Source organism: Peromyscus californicus, unplaced genomic scaffold (genome assembly GCF_007827085.1).
Source record: "Peromyscus californicus insignis strain IS unplaced genomic scaffold, ASM782708v3 Scaffold_13__1_contigs__length_99412109, whole genome shotgun sequence".
Classification (NCBI taxonomy): domain Eukaryota; kingdom Metazoa; phylum Chordata; class Mammalia; order Rodentia; family Cricetidae; genus Peromyscus; species Peromyscus californicus.
The window spans coordinates 6,212,104-6,232,223 of record NW_026294424.1 but is presented as its reverse complement, the minus strand read 5'-3'; the positions used below and the strand labels follow the sequence as shown (position 1 = coordinate 6,232,223).

The 20,120-nt window shown below is 49.6% G+C and overlaps 1 protein-coding gene across 11 annotated transcripts in view; it reads left to right on the top strand.

Moving 5' to 3' along the window:
* Positions 1–20,120, top strand: part of Sfi1 (SFI1 centrin binding protein) — a 59,644-nt gene that overhangs the window by 30,902 nt on the left and 8,622 nt on the right. For 8 of the 11 annotated variants that reach the window (XR_008217679.1, XM_052736284.1, XM_052736282.1 and 5 more), the window contains 13 exons: positions 1,817–1,978; positions 3,925–3,995; positions 5,051–5,143; positions 7,148–7,245; positions 9,261–9,327; positions 13,886–14,016; positions 14,785–14,866; positions 15,126–15,304; positions 15,810–15,885; positions 16,346–16,441; positions 16,809–16,885; positions 18,323–18,425; positions 19,707–19,803. Coding sequence is in view for 10 of the 11 variants with exons in the window: in XM_052736284.1 (XP_052592244.1) it covers positions 1,817–1,978; positions 3,925–3,995; positions 5,051–5,143; positions 7,148–7,245; positions 9,261–9,327; positions 13,886–14,016; positions 14,785–14,866; positions 15,126–15,304; positions 15,810–15,885; positions 16,346–16,441; positions 16,809–16,885; positions 18,323–18,425; positions 19,707–19,803 (1,332 nt within the window). In the remaining variant the exon portion in view is untranslated. Of the gene's footprint in view, positions 1–1,816; positions 1,979–3,924; positions 3,996–5,050; positions 5,144–7,147; positions 7,246–9,260; positions 9,328–13,885; positions 14,017–14,784; positions 14,867–15,125; positions 15,305–15,809; positions 15,886–16,314; positions 16,442–16,808; positions 16,886–18,322; positions 18,426–19,706; positions 19,804–20,120 lie in introns of all 11 variants that reach the window. The other 3 variants (XM_052736289.1, XM_052736286.1, XM_052736287.1) reach the window with 2 other exon arrangements.

The window sequence follows — 20,120 nt, the reverse complement described above, 5'->3', positions numbered from 1 at the left end:
GGTTCTCAGGATCTGAAGCCACAGCTCCCACAAGGCCCTGACCTCAGGCCATCACTGGCTCTGCCACCGTGTTTCTGATTCTAGACAAGGAGCTCTGTTCCTTCTCCATACATCATGGCCTCAGGAAACACCTTGGATCAGCCCAGCCCTCAATACATACTTGGATTATTTGAATTTGTCCTCCCTTAGACAAATGCATAGAATTTGTGATACTGAAATCTTTAGGATGTTGTTAAGTGAAAAGGAAAGGAAAAAAAGAACATATCACAGATTCTGTGGAAAGTTTGGCACTGTGGGATTCTCACAGATGCTATCACTGTGGTTAGTTTCTCAAAAAGTTTTAGAGTTAATAACCCCTAGTGTTGGGGACTAGATCGGCCCAAGGCTTTCCCTTCTAAAATCAGGAAGGTGCTTGGCATAAGACCTGCTTATGCAAGACCTCCTGACCACAGCGGTCCTGTCTTCTTTGGCTTCTCATCTCCTGGCTCCTCCTCCTTAGCACCCCGTCACTGAGAACAGCCTGCTGGTCTAGGTCACTCTAGGAGCATGATCACTGATGCTTTTTGTAAGCACGCTTATCGAGTTTACACAGAAGCAAATCAAACTCTGGACTAGGCCGCGGGTTAGGCTCTCAGACTCTTGTCCAAGTGAATCCCGTTTACCTCCTAGGCTACCAGTGTTAGCTTAGCAGCGTTCCCTGTCTGTTGGAGTACAGTGGTGGTGGACCAACTCTACAGTTGCCCAAGGCTGGCAAGCAAAGGCTTTTAGGCTGATTAGCACTATGATCTTTAATCACATGCCTCAGCCAACTTTGGAGGTCTCAGTTTCCCAGCCACCAGCTGATTAATGTTGGAAAGCTGTCTATCTGGCAGCTAGGGTCATCATGCCTAAAAGTTCACAAGGTCCTTTGCCAGCATGATCATGTGATCACTGGAGTGTTGTGGTGTGTACTTGGAGACTGGTCCTATCCAGGAACCCTCCAAGTAGAGGCAAAAATCAGTGTCTTTGAAAGTGTCCGTTATCATTCTTCCATATCAGCAGCTAACTAGAAGCCTCAGCCCTTGGGGAGAAAATATTCTGTTGCATGTTCTTCTCTTATTGGTTGGTTTCTGTTGCTGTGATTAAACTCTGACCAAACCAGCTTGGTAAAAGAAAGGGTTTATTTGGCGTATAGTTTACAGCCTATATTATTGAGGGAAGTCAAGGCAGGAACCTGGAGGCTGTAACTAAGCAGAGACCATGGAGGAGTGCTGCTTACTGGCCTACCTACCTCCTGCTGTCTTACTCAGTTACCTGTCTTATAAGGCCCAGGCCCACCTGCTCAGGGATGGCACTGCTCACAATGGACTGGCCATCCTGTATCAACCAGTTACTAGTTAAAAAACAAAACAAAACACCAGTGGCCTCATAGACATGCCACAGTCCAATTTGATGGAGACAGTCAACCAGTTCCCTCTTCCCAGATATGTGAAGTTGGCAACCATTTATCCATCACACATCAACCCTAAACACACAGACCTTTTTCTTGGAGAAAAAAGTAATTCTAGAGGTCCAATGACCTTCTAGCATCTAGACAACTCTTTTGTGTTGTGGTGTTTGGCGTTGGACTGAAGCAGCCTCACATGCTCACATGATAAAGCACATACTTTCTCACTGAGTTACACTGTCCACCTAAAACCTTTAGTAAGGATTCTCCGTGGGAGTGCTTTGGGTCCAGCTTCCGAGTCCTCTCCCTGCTGCAGGGGAGCAGGTCCAGCCTCCGAGTCCTCTCCCTGCTGCGGGGGAGCAGTACCCGAGAGTTATTTCTCGCTTGCAGAGATGGCTGCACAGTTCCACCGTGTCACTGTGCTCCAGATACGTTTCTGTGACTGGCAGTGGGCCTGGGAGTGGAGGCAGAGCTTGTCTGCCCACCAGGCCTTGGTGGAGAAGCTGGCCAAGAAGATGGCCGTGCGGAGGGCCTTTGCACACTGGAAGCATTGTATCCTTTGTACTATCCTGTTCAGCACCCCCCCCTCCCCCACACACACACCAGCCAACCCCCACCAGGATGTCCACAGTGTGAGGATCTGGATACCTCAGATACCCATCCTTACATTTGTCCATGCAAGTCTTAATTCATGTAGAATCCAGCTTAAGTTCTTGTATTTGGGCTCTTGGGTAGGTTTCTGATAAACATGACCAACAGCAACTTGGAGAGGAAAGCCTTTGTCTCACCTGACAGCTTACATCATGAAGAGAAGTTGGGCTAGGAACTCAAGGCAGGAACTGAAGCAGAGGATCGATGCTCACTGGTTTGCTTTCCAAGGCTTGCTCAGCCTGCTTCCCCCCCCCCCCCCCCCCCCCCCCCCCCCCCCCCCCCGCCCCGCCCGCCCGCCCGAGACAGGGTTTCTCCATGTAGTTTTTGTGCTTGTCCTGGATCACGCTCTGTAGACCAGGCTGGCCTCGAACTCACAGAGATCCACCTGGCTCCACCTGCCGAGTGCTGGGATTAAAGGCCTGTGCCACCATCGCCTGGCCTCAGCCTGCTTCTTAAACAACCTAGAACCATCTGCCCAGTGTTGGCACTACTCACAGTGGACTGGGCCCTACCACATTAGTCATTAGTCAAGAATGTGCCCCATGGACTTGATACAGGCCAATCTGATGGAGGCACTTTCTCAGTTGAGTCCCTTTTCCCCAAATGATTCTGGCTGGGTCAGACTTACAGAAAAACTAACCAGCACCTGAGCGAAACCAAATAGTCACAGGGCTCCTTGTCCAGTGGGAAGACAGATAAGAAAACTGGTCTTGACAGTGTGGTGTGATAGAGCTCCTAAAGGCTTATACCAGAACCATGCCCGTGTGCCCAGCCCTCAGAAAGACCTTAAATGTAAGACCAGCCTGACTACCAGTCCAGACCCTATCTCAGACTTATTTGTTTTTGTTTTTTAAAGTAAAAGGTGCCCAGTGGTAGTGTCTCATGCCTTCAATCCCAGCACTCTGTAGGCAGAGGCAGGCGGATCTCTGAGTTGGAGGCCAACCTGGGCTACAGAGTGAGTTCTAGGACAGCCAGGGCTACACAGAAAAACCCTGTCTCATGGTGAATATGGCTCATGGGAGGGTCAGCGTGGTCTGGGGACCTCTCATAGAGCCCCGTGTGCCACACTCAGGGATTTGCTCCTTGTCTTGATGGCACGAGGGCTTCAGGAGTTTTCAAAAGCATCAATGCACATGAATTTGTGCTTTAGAAAAGTCGTTTTAGGGCCAGTGAGATAGCCTGCTGCCAAACCTCATGACCTGAGTTTGCGCCTTGGAGCCCCCTTGGTAGAAGGAAGGAGCAGACTCCTGCACGTTGTGCTCTGGCCTTCACCATGGCACATGCATGCATACAAACACAGATGCACGTAACTGGAAATTTTTCTCAATGGAAGATGGTCCTAGATTAGAGGAGAGACTTGCCCAGAGAGACCTGCTGTGAGGAGTCGTGTGAGGGACAGATCAGGTGATTGGACAGAAGAGAAGCCGGCCGTGAGAGAGGGGTCGGGAGCAGAGCACAGGGGTTGTTAGCTGAGTACATGAGGGTTGTGGGAGGAGAAAAGGTCTGACGAGAACTGAGGCCCCCAGCTCAGTCATCTGACTGGACCGGGATGCCAATCAAGTTCCCTTGCCAGCGATGATTCCAAATGCTTATTGAACTCGGGGGCAGGTTAGCTCAGACTCTGCCTTTCATCAAGTGGGCATCGAGAGGATAGAGGCACGACATGGCTCTTTGATAGAACTCCCCTGTACTTCCCTGGATCACCAGGAGACAGAGGTGGTCATCAGCCTGCCTAGCAGGCCTGTTATGCTGAGAGCCATGCCCTTTAGGTGGCTCACAGGAAGTATACATATTGTGTTGGGCCAGAAGCCTTGTTAGACTGGAGGCCTTAACGGAATTCTTGGCAGACATGCTTCTACAGGCAGAAGAGGCTGCCCAGCATGCAGCAGCAGCAGAACACCACCAGCGCTACCTCCTGGTAAGAGGACCAGGGTCCAGGGCAGCCATGGAGGCATTCGCTCAGGACTCCTGCCCCATACTAGCCCTGAGTGCAGCCAGCTATGAGTTAGCTATAGTCTGTGTTCGAATCTTGAAACTGAAAGAGTAATGGGTGGAGTCGGGGATGTGGAGTTGCAAAGGGACTCAGAGGGGTCTGATGCTGGGGTTTTTACAATTAGCCTCTTTTGAGTGGCGGAGACCTAATGTGTAACACAGACAGAAGTCTTGATCCTAAGCCTGAATCAAGGTCTGCAGAGTTGGTTCCAGTTCTGTGGGCTGCCCCTACCTCAGGAGCTGGCCTTCAGAGACTTTAGGAGCCTCTGGTGTTCCAGAGAACACAGTATGGAAATCCCCAACCCAGTCCAACCTCTTCACTCTGGTGCTTTGCTTCGGTAAGATGTATGACAGAATTGGGGATGTGGTCCCAAGGATTCTGTCATAGTGTCTTTCTGTTGCTGTGATAAAATATCCAGTAAAAGCAACTCAGAGATGAATAGAATTCATTTAGACACATAGTTGAAGGTACAGTCTGTCGAGGCAGCAAGAGCTCGAAACAACTGGTTATATTACTCAGCTCCCCTGCTCTACATCCTGGGTCCCAGCCAGAAGTGAAGTGGGTCTTCACACTCAAGTTAATTCAGTGAAACAATCCCCAGTAGGCAGGACCAGAGGCCTGATCGCAGAGAGTCCTAGATTCTGTCAAGGTGACAATAAGTTCCAACCATCACAGATTCATCCTAGTTTATTCTGGCAAGCCACATCCATAATTATGCAAATGAACATACACATTAACTCTTAGGTGGCTCCCAAGTCTGGGACTAAAGACATGGGTCACGGGGAATCAGTTTCCTGTTCAGAGTCGAGGGCGTGTCGCTGAGAGCTCGGTAGGTTCGGTTCTATTAGGTGCAGGGTAGAGACGCTCCAGCGAGATGGAGTGACCCTCAACGAACCTGGCCTCCGATGCTGCTTTCCTCGTTCACACGGCTACAGATGCCGCCGATGCTTCTAATAACCCTGTGTTGTTTCTGTGGGCAGCGTTCTTGCTTTCGGGCCTTCAAAGGCAATGTGGCCCAGGCCCGTCTCTGGCGAATAAGAAGGAACCTTGCTCACCAGCTTCGTGACACCACGGTGAGAGTTGCCCCCTGCCCCCAGACAGGGTCTTGCTGTGTGGTTAGCTCAGACGGACCTCGAACTCACTGTATAGTCTGGGCTGGTCTTGAATTCACAGTCCTTCAGAGTCCTAGAGTTATACATGTGTACTACTGTGCATGGCACTTCATTAGATTTTAGACTCCAAAATAATAATGCCAATTTTCTTTGTTAATCTGCACCTGCTAATAGAAAAAAAATGGTTTTATCCTTTTTTAGGGCTCCCTACTCACCTACCCCACTCCAGTCTGCTAAGAAAATTAGTGCTTGGCTCAGATGATAATGTGCTTTTCACCGTGACTAGGGCACCCTGGGTCATAGAAACCCTGCTGAGTCCTGTGTTTATTTACCAAGGGCAGTGGCTCTCTTCATTGGTTTGTTTTTGAGTATAGGTTTTTTTCTTTCTTTTTTTCTTTTTTTAATGATTAAGCACACAGTAAAATAGAAAGAATTAGTATAATGATCTCTATACTGCCTAGACTCAACATTCATTAATGTTTGCTTCAAATTTTCTCCCCAAAAATTTCAAAGTAAGTTATAAACACTTAAATACTTCAGTATGCATTAACCCCAAACAAGCAGTTTTCTATATACCACAGATCTTTATAATCCCTAACAAAATTAACAGCAGTATTCTACCGCCATCTAGGTCATTTTCAGATTTTCACAATTGCCTCTCAAAATGTCTTTCGAATTAGGATTCGATTGGGGCTCGTGTGGCACACTTTGTTGTTACTGCTTTGTGTGTCTGAGGCCAGTCTTTCTGTGTAACTCAGAACTGTCTCCATTCCCCCCACCCCCTTAACAGAACCCACTGCTGTGCTCCGATGGTGGTGTCTCCTCAGCACCTAACCTAGAGCAGCATCCTCCCGAGCCATACTCTGAGCTTTCTGATTTAAGTCTCTGATTCTCTGGAGCTAGAGTTTCAGGCTATTGTGAGCCACCTGATGTCGATGCTGGGAACCAAACTCTGGTCTTCTAAAAAATCAGCAAGTGCACTTAACTGTTGAGTCATCTCTCTAGTCCCCAGTTTTTTTATTTTTTATTTTTTTATTTTTTTATTTTTTGGTTTTTTCGAGACAGGGTTTCTCTGCGTAGTTTTGGTGCCTGTCCTGGATCTTGCTTTTTAGACCAGGCTGGCCTAGAACTCACAGAGAATCCACCTGGCTCTGCCTCCCAAGTGCTGGGATTAAAGGCCACCACCCGGCATGACAAGTGTCTTTACCCACTTCAACATCTTGCTGGATCAAAATTTTATTATCTTGATAGCAAATTCTAGGCCAGCCAGAGCTTTACTGACTCTTCCCAAAACACTGCCAGATTTGCACTATAGCCATGAAACACCAGGTCCACTGTTCTTCCCTCCAGCTGTTGGCAGCTGCTTCCTGCCTCTATCAATTTGATGTTTTGGAGGCTTCATAGGAGAATCGCAACTATTTGTTCTTTTGTGTCTGGCTTATTTCACTTAGCACAGTGTATCCCTTTTTCTTGACAGTGACATTAGCTCTTTGAAGACGTGAGGCCAGTTGTTTTTATTATGATCCTCATTCTCAATACATCTGTTGTTTGTTTGTTTATTTGAGACAGGGTTTCTTTGTGTAGCCCTGGCTGTCCTGGGACTCACTCTGTAGACCAGACTAGCCTTGAACTCAGAGATCCTCCTGCCTCTGTCTCCTGAAGGCTGGAATTGAAAGTGTGCGCCACCATGCCTGGCTCATTGTTATTTTTTATATCATTTAATTTTCCTTTATTCTGTGTAGTTCTTATAAACTAGACAGTAGACCCAGAGGCTTAGACATGGAAATTAAACACTTTGACAGCATCTTCCTAGGTGCCAATATATAAAGAGTTTTAATTTCTAAAGTGACTTTGAAAAATGCTTTTGTCTGCTGAGTGGGACAGTAGAATGCCTGTAGTCATAGTACTAAGGCCTCCTCCCGCTTCTCACTCTGGGACTCTTGTTTTCTGCCTGTCATTCTGCAGCTGCTTCGAAGGTTCTGGAACCTCTGGCAGTCTCGAATTGAGCAGAGGGAGGAGAGGGTTCAGCCTCCCTCACTGCATGCAGCCTGGAGCCACTACAGGTAGGAGCTCGACTGATTCAGCCTTGGACTCTCTAGGGACACCTGGTGATTTTGACGTAGTGTTTTCCAGGAGCAAGTGACAACTCTGGCCTGAGTCAGTTTCTCAGACTCAGAAAGGCCTTTCTGCCAGGTGTGGACCATGCCCTTAATCTTAGTACTCGGGAAGCAGAGGCAAGTGGATCTCTCTGAGTTCAAGACCAGCCTGGTCTTCATATCGAGTTCTAGGATAGCCAGGACTGCACAATGAGACCTGTGCATCTCTCTGCTTGCATTTCTCTTGTGCACCCATCATAATCACACTTATCTGACACATTTGCACAGAACTGTCACCTGGATAAAACACAGAAAACAAACAAGCAAGCAAACAAACAAAACACCCAAGGGCCCTATCCTGGTGAAGGGCCCACTGTAAAGTAATGGCTCGTGAGTGTGGTTTGCTTTGGGCAGTTCACAAAGGTGGGATGATACAGGTCACACTGGATCCTGTCCATTACCGGGTGTGCCTGTCTGATCACTGCCCTGCCCCCATTCTGCAGGCCTTTTGGTGCTCGTCCATTGTGGCTGGCCATGTAGCTCAGTGCAAAGTGCTTGCTTAGCATAGACAAGGCGAGTTTGAACCCCTGCACTGCAGCAAAAGATTTTTTAAAAGACCCTGTGAATTTTTACGGTTAAACGTCATGCTAGGATGCTGTTTGGGGCTGGGTCTTCCTGGAAATAGGGAAGGTTCTCGATTGTTTAGAGCAAGCCATCCTGTTACAGACATCTCTTTATTTGCTTATTTTGATTTTTCCAGACAGGGTTTCTCTGTGTAGCCCTGGCTGTCCTAGAACTCCCTCTGTAGACCAGGCTGGACTCGAACTCAGAGATCCACCTGCCTCTGCCTCTCAAGTGCTGGGATTAAAGGAATGTGCTGCCACTGCCCGGAAAATACATTTATTTTTAAGTAAATATCTATGAAGAAAAAATTTAAATATATAGAAAGAAAGTGAAAAAAGAAAATAAACGTTGCTAAATTCTGTCTTGACTCCTTTTCCTTCCTTGCCTCCCAATGTCATCAGGGTAACTCGAAGTTACTGGTCAAGTTGGGGAGCTTTTTATTATTTATTTACTTACTGTCCTAGGGATCCAACCCAGTGCTTTTCACGTGGTAAGCAGACGTTCTACCACAGAACTATGTCCCCAGCTCCAGAGCATAGTTTCAATGAGTCAATAAGAATCCTAATTGGGGCTGGAGAGGTGACTCAGTATTAAAGAGCACTGGCTGCTTTTCCAGAGGACCCAGGTTCAGTTCCCAGAGTGCACATACATGGTGGCTCACAACCATCTGTAACTCCAGTTCCAGGGGACCCAGTGCTTTCTATGGGCACCAGATAACATGGTATACATACATTCATACATGCAGGCAAACACACACATAAAATTAAAAAAGATGAAAAGAAAAAGACGCAGAGTTGTCAAGATGTGTTATTATTCTAAATCCTGCTTTACAAAGCCAAGCATGTTATACTCACACTCAGTGTTACTACATGCTGTGACTCCAGGAAGTTAGGGTGCCCGGGGGTTTCCTGTCCTAAGTCCTAGACACCCTGTGCTTGGCGCGCTAACTAGGTTTCCAGTGAGTTGCCAGGGTTGGAGTGTAGCTCAGCAACAGGCACTTGCCTGGCACAGCTGAAGCCCTGCACAGACTCAGCCAAGCAGACCCCAAGAAAGTGCTGGAAGTTTGAAGCCGGCCAAAGCCCAGGATCAGGAGACGACAGCTGCGTGTTAGTTAGTAAGTTCTTCTTACTAACTTACTAAGTTAGTTAGTAAGTTCTTCTTACTAACTTACTAAGTTAGTTAGTATGTTCTTCACTTTCCTCTCCCCAAGGATGAAAGCAGTAAGCCCCCGGGGTGCTCTGAACCCCCAGGGAGTGACCGGACCCAGAAGCAGCTGCCTTGAGCACAGTACCATCTTAGAGCTTGACACCTGACCGTGCCAACACACAGTTGTTTGGGTTTTGTGTGCTTTGTTCCAGGATGACAGTCCTCGGCAAGTGTGTCAGGGGGTGGTTACAGTATGTGCACCAGAGAAGACGTCTGCAGGTACAGAGCACACCGGAGCGGGCCGCTCCCTGCTGCTAGTGGGTTCGCTGGCTCTGGGAGGAGGCTTGGGAAGGGCGTGTGCCAGGAGACCTGGTTCTGCTTGGGGGATGCTGTACTTGGAGGGACTGTAAAGACATGGAGGTGTTTCCTCCAGCCCTCACTGGTGGTGGAGTTTGAACAGCTCCCATTCCTTCATTGCTGGAAGGAAGACACAGGTGCTGTTGGGAAGGCTCTTCCCTATCCTTCAGGTGTCCACTCACATCCATTTGTTTTCTGAACTGTCCGGCACCCGCCTGCCTCATTCCCCAAAGTGCTGGGGTTATGGAGTGTGCTGCCCTGCCTGGCCCCCACGAAAGAGATGCCTGCTGCACACCAGCTTTGCCTTAGGCCCTGTTCCTGTACTAAGGGTATAGAATTCCTGCTCCCTCAGCCTTCAGCCAGGGTGTCTGGAATGCTAAATGAAGACTTTTAAATAAAAGGGTGTGTGTGTGTGTGTTATGTGGTGTGTGTGTGTGTGTGTGTGTGTGTGTGTGTGTGTGTGTGTGTGTGTGTGTGTGTGTTATGTGGTGTGTGTGTGGCATATGTGACATTTACAGGTGACCACAAGGCCAGAAGATCCCTTAGGGCTGGAGTAACAAGCCATTTTAAGCTGCTTGATGTGAGTACCAAGAACCAAGCGTCAAAGGGCAGGAATTGCTCCTGCTGGCAGTCATCTCTTTAGCCCCTAGATGGAAGATACTGATCGAGAGTGACTCTAATAGGGATGTTGTTCATCTGATGACATTGTCATGGAGAGTGCCCGTGCTCGGCCGTCCTTGGCAGTGAGGAAGAGGATGACTCGGACTAAACTCCCTCAGTTTTCCTGCGTCGTCCCCTCCCCCCCTCCCCCCATCGGCTGCCACAGTCGGACTGACCCACCTGGGCCGCTTTCTCAGCTGTGGGGTGAATGGGAATCGGGAGCTCAGTGCACAGATGCTTCTTGGCCCACCTCTGTCTCCATAGCCGCCCCCTGGCATTCCGGAATGTTCTGTGGGCTTCTGCCCTTTGCTGTACCTGTAGTCCTCTGCAGCCCACCACTCCGTCAGCCGAGGTGCTCCCTCACACCCGTGCTGTACCTGTAGTCCTCTGCAGCCCACCGCCCCGTCAGCCGAGGTGCTCCCTCACACCCGTGCTCTCTGCCTGTGTAATTAATCAGAACGTTAACACAGCTGTGTGCTGACCCTTCTTTCCCGTTAGCCTGCAGCTGCTGTTGCTGCTTTTCTTAGTTCTTTCTGAGACAGGGTCTCTCTGCGTAGCCCTGGCTGTCCTGGAACTCACTGCGAAGACCAGGCTGGCCTTGGACTCACAGAGATCCTCCTGCCTCTGCTTTCTGAGTGTGGGGTTTAAAGGAGTGCAGTCACACGTGGCTAGCCTGTAGCTTCTTAGGGGTATGGCCTGCCTGTCCTAGCCCAGCACAGTGCTCACCAGTGAGTGCTGATTCTTTGCATGGATGAGCTGTCTTTCTGGAAGCTGGGTGTGGTGGCACACACCTGTAAACCCAGAGGCAGAGGTACAGGATTGCTGCCAAGTTCAAGGCCACTTTGAATAGTGAGGTTCAGACCAACTCAGGCTGTGTTGTGAGACAACCTTAAAAAAAGGAGCCTGGTGTGCGCTGGTTCATACTGCCATCCTAGCACTTGGGCGGAAGAGACAGAAGGGTCAGAAGTTCAAGGTCATCCTCAGATGACCAGCCTGGGCTACAAACAACAGCAACAAACAAACAAAGATGTAATTTGAAAAAGAGAGCTTACTTGCCTGTAATTCTAGCAGTAGTGAGTTTGAGACCATCCTAGGCTACATCCTGTCTCAAGAAAACAAACCAAAAAGAGAAGAGTCTCCGTGATGGCCAGGATGGTGCAGGGGAAAGGTGCAGGGGGATTGTGCAGCGGGATGGTGCAGGGGGAAGGTGCAGGGGGTGAAGGTGCAGGGGGTGAAGGTGCAGGGGGGTGGTGCAGGGGGATGCTTCTGGAGGAGGAGCAGGTCAAAGAACAGCAGGAGCACACCCTAGCCCTACTCTGTAAAAGCCTTTTGCTAAAAACACCTGTCACTGTAGCTATAACAGGAGCACAGTTCTTTCTGTTTTAGGGAAACACGAGATTTTTCATTGTGAGTTTCCTTTAAAAAGTAATGTAAGCCGGGCGGTGGTGGCGCACGCCTTTAATCCCAGCACTCGGGAGGCAGAGGCAGGCCTGGGCTACCAAGTGAGTCCCAGGAAAGGCGCAAAGCTACACAGAGAAACCCTGTCTCGAAAAACCAAAAAAAAAGTAATGTAAGCCAGGTGGTCATAGCACACACATTTAATCCCAGCAGTTGGGAGGTAGAGGCAGGTGGATCTCAGTGAGTTCAAGGTCATCCTGGGCTACAGAGTGAGATCCAGGACAGCCAGGGCTGTTACACAGAGAAACCTTGTCTCAAAAAACCAAAAAAAAAAAAAAAAAAAAAGGTAGTATGACTGGGCATGGTGGCACACATCTTCTTTAATCCCAGAACCTGGGAGGCAGAGGCAGGTAGATCTCTGAGTTCAAGGCCAGCCTGGTCTAGAGGGAGAGCTCCTGGACAGCCAGGGCTACACACACACACACACAAGAAAGAAAGAAAGAAAAGGAAGGAAGAAGGAAGGAAGGAAGGAAGGAAGGAAAGTACTACGGCCACTTATGGTGCCTGCTTGTAATTCCAGCACTCCGGAGACCGAGCGGGGAGGAGGAGGAGGAGTTTTTGCTGGTCTGAGCTTATATATAGTGAGCCTGGAATACTTAGCAAAACCATGTTTTTAAAAAAACTAAGCGTGAGGGTTTAATCCCAGCTAGCACAGCCAGGACTACATAGAAAGACCCTGTCTCCAGGTTGGGGATTTAGCTCAGTGGTAGAGCGCTTGCTTAGCAAGCTCAAGGCCCTGGGTTTGGTCCTCAGCTCTGAAAAAAAAAAAGACTCTGTCTCAAAAAACAAACAAACTAGCAAGCAAGCAAAAGTAACATACAGATGTGGGGCTGGAGAGATGGCTCAGCAGTTAAGAACGCTGGCTGCTCTTCCAGAGGACCAGGGTTCAATTCCCAACACCCACATGACAGCTCATAACTGCCTGTAACTCTAGTTCCAGGAAATCTGACACCTTCGTGCAAGTGAAACAGGAATGCACATGAAATAAAAATAAATAATTTTTTTAAAAAGTAACATACAAAATGATAAAATATCTATTTGTTGCTGAATTGGGAAGATAAGTTCATGAATATTCATTAGACTTCTTTTTTAAGAATCTTTTTTAAAAATTTTATTTTATTTATAAGTATGTGTGTACATGTATGTGCACATGAGTGCAGTGCCTACAGAGGCCAGAAGAGGGTGTTGGATCCTCTGGAACTGGAGTTGTAGACAGTTGTGAGCCACCATAAGGAGGGTTCTGGGAACTGAATCTGGGTCCTCTGTGGGAAGAACAAATGCTGTTAACCACTGAACTGGATCCCTCCAGCCCCTAGACTCGTTTTTAAAAAACATTTTTAAGTATGTGTATGTTCATTTCTGCATGTATGTGCGCATGAGTGTAGTGTCTGTGTAGGCCAGAAGAAGGTGTCAGATGTCTCGGACCTGGAATTACAGGGATTGTGAGCTGCCTCACCAGGAGGCTGGAACCTCAACCTGGGCCTCGGGAAGAGCAACATGTGCTCTGAGCTGCTGAGCTCTTCTCTAGCCTCAAGATTTCTTCTTCTTTTTTTAAAACGTTGTTTATTAAATGTATATGGGTGTTTTATCTGCATGTTTGTCTGTGTGCCACATGTGTGCCTGGTGCCCACAGAGGCCAGAAGAAGGCATAGGATCTGATGGGACTAAATTTAAACAAGTGTGAACCATCATGTGGGTGCTGGGAATCAAACCTGGGTGTTTTAACTGCTGAGCCCTTTCCAGCCCTTCGTTTGTTGGAGACAGGTTCTCACTGTACAGCCATGCCTGGCCTGGATTCAACTGTGTAGACCAGACTGGCCTGTACTCACTGCGTAGACTAGGCTGGTCTGGAAACTCAACAGAGATCCACCTGCTTCTGCCCCTAGAGTTCTGGGATTAAAGGTGTGTGCACCATACCCAGCTTCATTTAGATAAACACACATACACATATGTATACTTCTTAGTCTAAGTATATATGACTACCTAGATTTGTATCTAGAAAGATACACAACATGCAATTAAAGATACAGATACTTTTCATGTTTCATATTGCTTTTGGTTGTTTGTTTTCGAGACAGGGTTTCTCTGTGCAGTCTTGGCTGTCCTGGAGGGGGCTATGTAGATCAGGTTGGCCTCGAACTCACAGAGATCCACATGCCTCTGTGTCCTGAGTGCTGGGATTAAACACATGTGCCACCACGCCTGGCTCATGGTACATTTTTCATCTAGCGAATTGGCAAAGATCAAACATAACATTTTCCTTCAGTTCTTACTTGTATGAGAAGAAATCTTATCTCAAGAGTGACTCTGAACACCCATTTGAAAACAGTAAGTCACACAGGCCGTTTGCTGTTTGTTGTAGTTCCTGCAGGCCAGAGCAGACGGTCATTTCCAGCAGAGAGCGCTGCCAGCTGCCTTCCGTGTGTGGTACAGCCTCTGGAGATGGCACCAGCAGGGGCGAGTCCTCTACACAAGAGCAGTACGTTTTCACAGGTGTGTTGTGCACTCGTCTGTCTGTCTGGGACAGACGGCCCTGATCTGACCCTGCCAGCTGTAGGCCTTGGCTTTGCTTTACTGCTTCCCCGCTTCCAGCCCCGGTTCCTCTGGGTTTCAGTAAGGAGGGGCTTTTGATCTCTTGTAGCAGGACAAATCAGCCAGTGCTTCCCCTGGGAAGACTTTCGTCCATCTTTATTGCAAGTGCTTTCAAAACAGCTCGTGTTTTATGCCTCTGCGCTTGTTACATGAGCGCTAGGAGTTTCCTGTTAGTGTTGTGAGGAGAGCCTTGATGGAGCCTCACTCATTCGATTTCCCTGAAACACTGCGCTCCTGTCGTGTAGGATACAGTCTTTTGAAGTTTTCCAACAGTGGTTCTCTCAGCATGTGGGTCAGGGCCCATTGGGGGTCACACAGCCCTTCCACAGGGGCTGCCCAAGACCCTCGGAAAACACAGACATCTACATTATGATTCCTAACAGCCAAATTACACTTAGGAAGTAGCAACAAAAATCATTTTATGGTTGGGGGTCCCCACAGCATGAGGAGCTGTATTAAAGGATGGCAGCATTAGGAAGGCCGAGAACCACGGCTTTAGAACCAGTCACGCAGAGTTAAAAGGTCCAGGAGCTGAGTGGTATCTCTTTAGCTCCCAGGGAGCCAAACTTGCTCAGAACCATTTCACCCACCAGCCTCTCTTAGAATTCTGTTTGTCTTTGTTGTAAATGCCTGACTTTTAGTCAGTTTCTCTCATTTGCTTGTGTTTAGGGAGACATTAGAGAAGCAAGTATTTGCTATCTGGCGGCAGAAGATGTTTCAACATCGAGAAACCCGCTTGGCCGAGAGAATGGTGTGTAGCTCTCCTTGGGTGGGTTCTTGGGGGGAGGATCTGTTTTAAGCACTGGTCCTGGGCTGCTCTTCAGGAAGTTGCCCCAACTCCAGCCCACCCTGCCAGGCTCCTGCCTGGGGCTGCTGAGCCGGGGAGGGTCTGGACATTGATGCTGACTGGGTTCACAGGCAGCTGCTGAAGGAGCGTTTCTTTTGCTGGTCACGGATTCCTTTAGCCTCTGATCTGCTCTCCTGGACTGTTTCCTCCCACCCTGCCTCAGGCTATACTGCAGGCAGAGCAGCAGCTTCTGCGGAGGTCCTGGTTCATGTGGCAGCAGCAGGCAGCAGCCTGTCACCAAGAGCGGGAGTGGCACACCATGGCCTGTGCCCACCGGCACAACAGACTGCTCAGGAAGGCTTTCTGCACCTGGAGGGAAAGAGCCCAAGGATTTAGGACAGAGTGAGCAGCGTTCTCCTCCAGCCCCCCACCGCACTCCCCAGCGTTGGCAGCAGCTTCAGGTGCCCACTCATAGTGCTGTGTCCCAGAAATTCAGCCTGAAGCAGGGTCAGCACCCTGGGATCCATCATTGTACTCACACGCCCAGAAGCTATACCCTGCTTCCTGCCTGGGACCGTGTAAAGTGACAGGTCAGTGGTGGCACAGAAACGAATGAGCCCATTTTCAGGTGACTGACCACTGGCTAGTGGGCAGGCTGTGGCCGTTTTTACCAGACCACAAGGTGACAGTGGGGAGCGCTTGCCGCCCATGTGTCTAAGGCAGACATGTCTAGCCTTGAAGCCTTGAGGTTGCAAAAATTTGAATCTCTGTGGCCTTTCCTGGGAGAGGCCCTGGTCCTTAGACAGCTCTCCCCTCCCAGAGCTCAGTGAGGAAGAGGACCAGGCTGCCAAGGGAGTCCCGAGGCCCCTTGTGCTCTAGACCCTGCTGAGCCTCTGTTTCCCCACAGGAGGATGGGCAGGGCACAGGCTGCACACTTCCACTCTGCACGGCTCCTGCGTTGGGCCTGGAGCATGTGGAGGGAGGTAAGACTGCGGCGTGGGCACAACTTGAGTGTGGCTTTTGGACAGGTGGGGCCGTTTGTCTGCATGATTCAGCAGAAAGATGGGCTCCTCCTCAGTACCTCTGGTCAAAGGCAGCAGTGAGGGATTGGCTCAAGGTTCCTTGTCCTTTGTGTCTGGCTGCTCTTATCTGAACTTACTGTAAAGATCCTGGTCTGCTGAGGGTGTAATGTTGAAGCCAACCCCTGTCCAGCATTTCCTGTTGGGTACTTGCTCGTTTGAGACCCACCGACCCCCAGGAGGTCTGTATTTATAGATGAGACTGAGGCGCAATTAGAGTAGTCACCTTATGTGAGCTCACAAAATGTAAAATAGAGACAATGTAGCAATGAGCTAATCCCTCCGCCCCCCCCTGTCCTTCCCCGCCCTCCCCCCCCCACCCGCCGGCCCCAGGCCCACAGTACCCACTCTTTCCTGTGCCCAGTGCCTGGCCCTGAGGACGAAAGAGCAGGAAAAGCTGAGGCGTGCGGCTCTTCACAGTCGGCACACCCTGCTTCACAGGGCTCTGCAAATGTGGCTGGTAGGAGCCAGCTCTTTCTTCCAGGTCTCCTTGCTTTGGGGTGGGGAGGTCTTTGGAGGTGTTCTTTGTTCATGTACCCTCCCAGAGGGATCTGGCAAGGCTCAAACAGTGGGTACCCCAAAAAGTGCTTCCTGGCGTACCAGCCTTCCTGGAAAGCTAGTTTCTGTATAAGAGTCCAGGAGTTGGGCCTTGCGGGACATTACAGTGGGAATGGGTACTGGCCTTGGAATTGGGGGGCTTTCAGCCTCTCCCCACTCTTTGAACTCTGGGCATGGTAGCCACTGTGGTGAATGCACCTCTCAGGCTGACTTGTACAGAGAGAAGTGAGGGCCCAAGGGTGGTCTCCCATCCTTCTCATCTCCCACAGGTTTACCAGGACAGGGTGAGGAGCGTTCTACAGGAGGTGGCAGCCAGGGAGAGACAACACAACAGGCAGTTGCTGTGGTGAGTCTCTGAGTGCCTGTAGGTACTCGGCTGAGGGAATAGACTCCTGAGTCAGATGTGGCTGAGTGGGGGCAGTTTTGCCTCAGGTCATGCAGATAACCGGCCTCAGTGTCTAGTAGTGCTCAGGTGTGGAGTTCTGGCTTAACTCAGCCTGTCCTGATCCCCTCCCATGTGCAGGGGAACCTTGGAAGGCAGCTCTCACTGAGACACCTCACCAGAGGCCCACACGGACCCCGCTCGTCCTGTTCCTCTCTGCTTCACACCTAACGTTCTGTACCTCTCGAGGCATTATTTCATCTCCTCCTGACTGGAGTCTGCAGTCTGGGTCACCTCTCAGACAGTCCCTTCCAGCTGCCCCTCTAGAGTCATCCCCCATGGAGGTGTGATTCCCAGATCTCAGGGACCCCAAAGACCACCATGAAGACCTAATCCCATATGTACAAGCAAAGAGCCTTTATATCAAGCCCAGGCGGTGAGAGCAGAGTCCTGAGCCCAGGCAGGGTAGGGTTTTTATCATAGCAGAGGTTGGGGTGAGGGGATTCCCAGGGTTCAGGACCCTGATTGGCTGACATTTGTCTCAGGGTGTCTTGGTGAAAGGGAAGTAGGTGTGTGCTAGGCTCAGGGACATCTGGCAAGCTTATCTAGTCTTATTTAACAGTTGGAATGTTTGGGGTGTCAGGTACTTCCCCTTAGATGCTGGCCCATCCCTGGGTGTCAGCTTATGGCTTTTCCTGGATCCGGGTGTTGCTTGCTAGTAAGCCTGTCATAGCAGCTATGTCTGGGCCTCTAAGCCTGTCATGGCAGCTGTGTGGTCAAGCTGTTTGGGGCCCCCTCCCACAAGAGGACCATCTGTACCTCTTACCACTGAAGGGTACTCAAGGCCCATTTCCATTCCTCCTAATCCAAGTTCTGAACTCACTCTTTTCCAGTTGGACAGCCCTGGTCCCTTTCCCTCTGCATTTGTTCAGCACATGCTGTTCTGGCTGAGTGTAGGCCATGGACCTTGTGGACTTTAAACACTGTCTCCTCTGAAGTCCCACAGTGCATCATCCAGTCCCTCAGATAGACCAGAATGAGAAGCAGGCCTCCGGCAAGTAGGCACTGGAGTTTATGTGCCTCTTATCTCCTTGTGAATCACCCGAATTGTTACCATCTGGTTATAGCTGTGTTCTCCTTATCACATAACTCCTGAAGACTCAGTGTACTGCTGGCCGCCTGGTGCCTAGTCCCACCTAGTACCTAGTACCTGGCACAGAGCAGACACTGAGCGTCTGTTGCTGGGTGTAGACAAGAGCGTGAGCCTGAGGGACAGTGGAGCGGGTGCTTTGAGGCAGAGTCCTTCCTTACTCAGGAGTTGGGAGAAGTAAGGTGATTCACAGAAGCCTCCCAGACCTCCAGACTGGGGTCACTGCCCTCACCTGGCCCATGTCTTTGCAGGTGGGCATTACGTCGTTGGAGGAAAAACACCATGGCCCGTTTGGATATGGCCAAAAAAACCTCCCAAGCAAGAGCCCACTACAACAGGACTCTGTGTTCCAAGGTGAGATACAAACTGGTCACCAGGAAGCTTAGGGGTCACATTCCAGCCAGCATGTGGTATTGGCACTTAAGAAGGAACTCCCAGAGTGGGTAACGATCTTGCACACCCTTCAGGTCCAATGCTATGGAGAGCATGGTGTGGGGACATAATACAAGGGAGTGGTTCACACAGAAACAGTAGCAGAGGCAGGCCCTGGGTCATGGCTGTTCTGAAGAAAGCAGGTTCCTGGGAGCTCTTGAGTGGCATAGGTCTACCTGCTGGTGACCATGTAGTTCCCTAGGGAGGCAGTAGCTGCACTTGGTGAAGGCTGACCTCTTCTCAGAACTGCTTGAGACAGCCTGGGTGGCCCCTGCCTTGGGAGGAGATGATCAGATCTGGTTGGGTTTAGTGCTCCAAAGAGAGAGGCCACTCAGCTTCATGATTACGAAGGAGGCACCATGCTTCATCTGGCTCCCTGACTTCTTTAAAGTGTTGAGTAGTGCTGGGGAGAGGGTGCCATGTTTAAAAGTACATGCTTTTCAAACACGAGGACCTGAGTTCAAATCCCAAGCTCCCAAATAAAAATTGAGTATGACTGTGTGTGTCTGTAGCCCCTGTCCTGGAGTTGGAGTAAAAATCAGAGGATCCTGAGAACTCAGTGTCTGGACAGTCTAGCCAAAATAGGGAGCTTCAGCCCAGAGACCCTGTCTTAGGGGAATGAGACAAAGTGTGTGGAGGAAGACATTGGATGTGTGGGCCCTCTGCACCCACACACGTACATAAACATACATATGTACAACATCTCTCCACACACACAGGGTTTTGGGTTTTGTTTTGAGATAGGGTCTCACTATGTCATCCTGGCTGGCCTAGAATTCACTGTGTAGACCAAGCAGGCCTCAAACTCACAGAGATCCACTTGTTTTTGCTCCCCAAGTTCTGGGGTTAAAGAGATGTATGCCAGCATGCCCCGACCCACAAAGGGTTTTGTTACTGGCTTCCAGTGTAAGAAAGAATTAAAATAATGTATGACAAATGATAACAGGATTATAATGTATGTAACAACTTCACTTGTGGCACAGTACAAAGTTTAAATCTTCCTGATTGGAAAGTCCGAGTGTCTGAGGTGTCAGGCTTCTTGAGAGGGACCTGAAGCCCCAACACAGGCCTGTGTGGCTGGCTGGCTGTGAGAGCCAAATGTTAACTCTTCAGTCTTACCTCACGAGGACCCACCAATGGTCACAGTGTGTCCTTGACCTCAGAACATGAAATGATCACCTCTCTTTCCCTGCCTGTCCATAGGTCCTGGTGCAGTGGAGGGAGGTTACATCAGTGCAGATATATTACCGAGAAAAGGAGGCAGCTGCCCTCAGGGAGGCCCGGAAAGCACTGAGCAGGGGTAAGAGAGGCCTCTGGGAACAAACAGTCCGGAAAGAGTTTGAACACGGGGCTTCCCAAGGTTCCATGTGCTCCATGGGCTCCATCTGTGTATGCTGGTTCCCTGACACTCCCATGACTAGGAGGCATGTCCCTTTGTGTCCTTCTTGTTTAGCTCACATTTGGCCACTCACGTTGTTGGTAGCTTCTGATATTACTAGGGGACAGTCACACAGCAAACTCCCTGATCATCTGGTTCTTAGAATCTCTTCTCCCCCTCTTCCAAAATGTTCCAGTGTAGCACGAATCCTAATTGGTCTCATTAAAAACTCAGAGCCC